We start from the raw sequence: 6,221 nt of genomic DNA on the forward strand, positions 1-6,221 counted from the left end.
CTCATCCAAAATATAGGCGTCATAAAGGCCTTATACAGTGGTGAAGATTAAATGATAATGTAAGCAAACAACATGGCACAATGCATGGCATACAACCTAGAAAGGTAGGAATTATTATAGTTTCTGGCACTCTGCAGTCTAAACATTATTTTTGCAGCCTTGCTCATTTGCATAGCCAAATAGTAATTTATATAGACTGTGATATCTCACTATAGGTATATCTGCTTCCCAAACCACTTGCTTTTTCCAACTTTCCATTTTTATAAATGCTACCACTGTTCCAAGGCTCCAGGGATCAAACCTTGGCAATGTACTCAGCTTTTTCTGCACTTTCATGGGCCAAACCCATTGGCACTGAACCATGAGCTGTCTTTAACTGTTCTGAGATGTCTTAACTCCTCGTTGGTACTGTGCCTGCTTTGAGAGCAGGAACTATGACTTGCACTGCCTTGGTACCTATTACACCAAGCATAGATCAGGGACTCAATACACATTTGTTTTCTTTTCTTTTCTTTTCTTTTTTTGAGATGGAGTCTTGCTCTATCACCAGGCTGGAGTGCAGTGGCATGATCTCGGCTCTCTGCAACCTCCACCTCCCGGGTTAAAGTGATTCTCCTGCCTCAGCCTCCCGAGTAGCTAGGACTACAGGCACGCAGCACCATGCCCAGCTAATTTTTGTATTTTTAGTAGAGACGGGATTTCACTACCTTGGCCAGACTGGTCTTGTTCTCCTGACCTTGTGATCCTCCTGCCTTGGCCTCCCAAAGTGCTGGGTTTACAGGTGTAGGCCACAGCACCTGGCCAGATTTGTTTCCTAAAAAAAAAAAAAATATTTCGGATCTCCTCCTCGGTGAGGAAGCTGACACTCCGGTTCAAGCAGATAATCAAGGCATCATGGCCGCTCTTAGACCCCTTGTGAAACCCAAGATCATCAAAAAGAGAACCAAGAAGTTCATCCGGCACCAGTCAGACCGATATGTCAAAATTAAGCGTAACAGGCGGAAACCCAGGGGTATTGACAACAGGATTCGTAGAAGGTTCAAGGGCCAGATCTTGATGCCTAACATTGGTTATGGGAGCAACAAGAAAACAAAGCACATGCTGCCCAGTGGCTTCCGGAAGTTCCTGGTCCACAACGTCAAGGAGCTGGAAGTGCTGCTGACGTGCAACAAATCTTACTGTGCTGAGATTGCTCACAATGTTTCCTCCAAGAACCGCAAAGCCATTGTGGAAAGAGCTGCCCAGCTGGCCATCAGAGTCACCAACCCCAATGCCAGGCTGCGCAGTGAAGAAAATGAGTAGACAGTTTATGCGCACATTTTGTGTTTAAATAAAACTGGCATCTTCCTTAATTAAAAAAATATATATATTTCAACAAACTACAGGGGCAAGTGTGAAGGAGGTATGATAGCAATCTAAAAAACGAATAAGATATTCTGTGATTATGTTTTATCCTCTCCTCTTTCTCTAATTCATGAATTCCTCCTACTCATTTTTTTTTTTTTAGACAGGGTTTCACTCCTGCCACCCAGGCTTGGAGTGCAATGGTGCGATCTTGGCTCACCGCAGCCTCTGCACCCCCAGCTCAAGTGATTCTCCTGCCTCAGCCTCCCATGTAGCTGGGACTACAGGTGCATGCTACTGTGCTCAGCTAATTTTTGTAATTTTTGTAGAGATGGGGTTTCACCATTTTGGCCAGGCTGGTCTTGGAACTCCTGGGCTTAAGTATGAGCCACAGTGCCCAGCAATTCCTCCTACTTGTTTTTTGTTTGTTTTGTTTGCTTGCTTGTTTGTTTCTTTGTTTTAGACAGAGTCTCACCCAGGCTGGAGTGCAGTGGCACGATCTCGGCTCACTGCAACCTCCGCCTTCGAGGCTCAAGCAATTATCCTGTCTCAGCCTCCCAAGTAGCTGGGATTATAGGTATACACCACCACACCTAGCTAATTTTGTATTTTTAGTAGAGATGGAGTTTCACCATATTAGCCAGGCTGGTCTTGAACTCCTGACCTCAGGTGCTCTGCCCAGCTCAGCCTCCCACAGTGCTGGGTTACAAGTGTGAGCCAGCACACCCAGCCCTTCTATTCGTTCTTTAAGGCCCAAATCAATATTCTCCCCTCCAAGGTCTGCCGTAAGCATTGTTTCCTTTTTTCTTTCATTTATACTACATATTTAATTGCATAGAGATTTTACCAAATTTTTAAAGTTAAAAATAGAAAAAAATTAAAATAATGTAGAACTATGTAAAGTGATTATAAAGTTTTTTCTCGTATTCCCATTTCTCAAAGGTAACAACTGGGAACACTTTGGTGGGTTTTCCTCCAAATCTTTTTTCTGCTACACTGGAAATTAATATACCAAGATAGAATATGAAAATAATCTTTTTAAAATAGTTATGTTCATCTTCAATTTTATAGGCCCAAATTGGCTATTTTGGGGATAGTGAGACTAAAATAAATTCAATATGTGAAATAAATGAGAAAACTTCAAATCTGTTCCATAGTACCTTAATAAGTCTACTAGAGAGTACTTGCCATACTGTGCAGTTTATGTACACATCTGTATCCCAGTTGGCTTGTACAACTGGCAGCAACCACCACTAATTTTTATATTCTGAATATCTAATTTGCACATAGTAGCTGCTCAATAAATTTATTTTATTTTATTTTTACATTAAAAATTTATTTTCAGAGACAGGCTCTTGCTCTGTCACCCAGTGGCATGATCATAGCTCACTGCAACCTTGAACTCTTGCCTCAGGACTACAGAGGTATGCCACCATGCCAGGCTTATTTTTTAAATTCTTTTAGAGTTGAGGTCTCACTGTATTGCCCAAGCTGGTCTCAAACTCCTGGCCTCAAGAAATCCTCCCATCTCAATCTTTCAAAGTTCACAGGGCCTCACTCTTGTCACCAAGGCTAGAGTACAGTGGCACGATCGTGGCTCAGCAGCCTCCACCTCCTGGGCTTAATCAATCCTCCTACCTCAGCCTCCCTCAATCCTTCTTAATATGTTTTATAACTTTGTTAATTTATTTTTAGTAATAAACTCATGTTTATTTCAGTAATTTTGCAATTCACCATTAAATGATTGATTTGTCATTCAGGGTCTTAGCAAGAAACTGAACTAACCTTAGATAATTCAAGAAACTTCCATGAAGGGAATATTCAAGAGATATGGGTAAAGTTATGGGAACCAGGGAGGCTGAGGCAGCCAGAGGCTAGCAATAGCCGGAAGCCACCATGACTGTGCTTGCTCAAAAGGCAAGGAGGGGAAATGGAGTTTCCTTGAATGCCAAGCCATGGAAGAGGGGCCACAGACAGAAGCTAGTGTCTTGGAAGGAAGTAGCCATTGCCAGAAAAAATTTAAAATGTGGCTGGGTGCAGTGGCTCACGCCTGTAATCCCAGCACTTTGGGAGGCCAAGGCAGGTGGATCACCTGAAGTCAGGAGTTCCAGACCAGCCTGGCCAACACAGTGAAACCCCGTCTCTACTAAAAATAGAAAATTAGCTGGGCATGGTTGTGCCTGCCTGCAATTTCAGCTACTCAGCAGGCTGAGCCAGGAGAATCACTTGAACCCAGGAGTCAGAGGTCACAGTGAACCGATATTTTGCCACTGCACTCCAATCTGTGCTACAGAGTAAGACTCTGTCTCAAAAAAAATTTTTTTTAATTAAAAAAATAAAGTCAGATAATGGATGAGAGTGGGAAACACAGGGGAAGCACAAAGTCCATCAGCCACCAACCACATCATAGCCAAGGGACCTCAGTTCGGTTATTCTCCCATCTGAAGCCTAAGCTGTAAAATTAGCCACCATCAGTGTCTTTCACATCAAATAGTATGGAAATTGGGGAGAAAGAGAAATAATCAATAAATGTATCTACAGACTGGGCATGGTGGCTCATACCTGTAATGCCAGCACTTTGGGAGGTCAAGGCTGGAGGATCACTTGAGCCTAGGAGTTCAAGATCAGCCTGGACAACATATGGAGACTGTACAAAAAAAAAAATGGGGTTGAGCATGGTGGCTCACGCCTGTATTCCCAACACTTTGGTACTAGGGCAGGTGGATCACCTGAGGTCAGGCGTTGGAGACCGGCCTGGCCAACATGGTGAAACCCCATCTCTACTAAAAATACAAAAATTAACCATGTGTGGTGGCATGAGCCTATAGTCACAGCTACTCAGGAGACTGAGGCAGGAGAATCACTTGAACCTGGGAAGCAGAGGTTGCAGTGAACTGAGATTGCGCCACTGCACTCCAGCCTCGGCAACAAAGCGAGACTCTCTTAAAAAAAATTGGGGGCTGGGTGTGGTAGGGCACACCTGTAATCCCAGCACTTTGGGAGGTCAAGGAGGTCTCACTATATTGGTCAGCCTGCAAAATATAGTGAGACTTCATCTCTACAAGAAATTTAAAAATAAGCTGGCATGGCGATATGCACGTGTAGTTCTAGCTACTTGGGAGGCTGAGGCAGAAATTCAAGGTTGCAGTGAACTATGATCATGTCACTGGGTGACAAAGCAAGAGCCTATTTAATTTAAAATATATATACATGTTTAAATTTTTAATTAGTGGGGTGTGGATAATGTGCACCTGTGTTCCCAGCAACTGGAGAGGCTGAGGTGGGACGATCACTGGAGCCTGGGAGGTTGAGGCTACAGCGAGCCCTGTTTGTGTCACTGCACTCCCTCCTAGGTGACAAAATGAGATCCTGTCACCAAAAAATAATAATAATAATAAGGCTGGGTGCACTGGCTAACACCTATAATCCCACCACTTTAGGAGGCCGAGGCGGGCAGACCATGCGGTCAGGAGTTCGAGACCATCCTGTCCAATATGGTGAAACCACGTCTCTACTAAAAATACAAATATTAGCCAGGTGTGGTGGCGCACACCAGTGGCCCCAGCTACTTGGGAGGCTGAGGCAGAAGAATCGCTTGTACAGAGGTTGCAGTAAGCCAAGATCACGCCACTGCACTCCAGCCTGGGTGACAGAGCGAGACTCCGTCTCAAAAAAAAAAAAAAATGTGTGGTGTGTGTGTGTGTGTGTGTGTGTGTGTGTGTGTATACACACACTCTGCCAACATGTTGGCCAGAGGAAATTCTTTACTTGGTGGGATGACCCAAGCCTTTATTTCCATAGGATTCAAGTCATAAGTGGTCCCGTCTTTATTGCTTTGCTATAGCTTTACATTGAGAGTTATTAGGTATGCGAGTACTAAGAGTTACCCTAGTGAATCCACTGGAAATGAGCTAGTTCTTCTTGCTGGTTGGTAGCAGCAATCTAATTTCCACGCATGATTAATCACCCTAGCCAATAGTATAAACTCCTTATCTGCCATTGGCTCAGTAGTATAAGGAGTCCAAAATGACCGCTGGAAAGTCTGAGCTTCCAAATTAATAGAAGCAATGTAAAGTCTGTGTTCTCTGGAGGAGGTATTCCTCCCTTGGGAAATAGGGCTTTCAAACCTACTGAACCCAGAGTTGCAAAGAAAAAAAAAATCTATGAGTTATTAAGTAGAAATGTGAGAAAAGTCACTCCGACTCCCACCCCGGATACAGACGGCACTGTATGCTGGTGACTTGTTTAAAGCATATACCACATCCTTTGACATCACCTCAAAACTTGTTTTTTCTTTTTGTTTTCTTTTGGAGGAAAACAAGTTCTCACTATGTTGCCCAGGCTGGTCTCAAATTCCTGGCCTCAAGCTATCTTCCTGCCCTTGCCTCCCTTACAAGGATTGCAGGTGTCGAGCCATCAGGCCCAGCTTATGTCGCCTCAACTGTCAGGTTGCTGTTTCCCAGGTGGCATTCCCAGAAATCAGCTGGCTGTGACTTCCCAAGCCATTCCTATGCTATCCAGAGTTTGTCTTAAGTGTTCAAGGGTTATTCTATTTGAGAACACCTTATATTTTCATCACCAAAAACAAAACCAGGAAAACCATAACCAATCTTACGTTGCAATTTTCTTTTTAAGTCATACAGGGCAGACCCTTACCTCGAATGCTAGGGTTTGCCATGCAATTGATGCCTAATTATCACTCATATCCCTGCTCTCATGGCCTCACCCCACACAGTGGATAAAATGTCCACTAGGCCTTTTTCAGCATTTTTCACAGAGATCTTTTAAATTTGCTATTATGAACAATTGCAAATGACAACGTGGTAATTATTTCCATGGCATTCATAAATTGTGATATGCTCTGTAACACATCAACA

The 6,221-nt window shown here is 43.5% G+C and overlaps 1 protein-coding gene across 1 annotated transcript; it reads left to right on the plus strand.

The window, feature by feature from the left end:
* Positions 1–879: 879 nt before the first annotated feature.
* On the plus strand, positions 880–1,335 carry LOC108303934 (60S ribosomal protein L32-like). Its single transcript, XM_037738281.1, has one exon. The coding sequence runs from the start codon at positions 895–897 to the stop codon at positions 1,300–1,302; it is 408 nt and encodes a 135-aa protein (XP_037594209.1). The 5' UTR covers positions 880–894; the 3' UTR covers positions 1,303–1,335.
* The last annotated feature ends 4,886 nt before the right edge of the window (positions 1,336–6,221 follow it).

The sequence above is a fragment of the Cebus imitator genome, unplaced genomic scaffold (assembly GCF_001604975.1).
Source record: "Cebus imitator isolate Cc_AM_T3 unplaced genomic scaffold, Cebus_imitator-1.0 Scaffold51, whole genome shotgun sequence".
Classification (NCBI taxonomy): Eukaryota; Metazoa; Chordata; class Mammalia; order Primates; family Cebidae; genus Cebus; species Cebus imitator.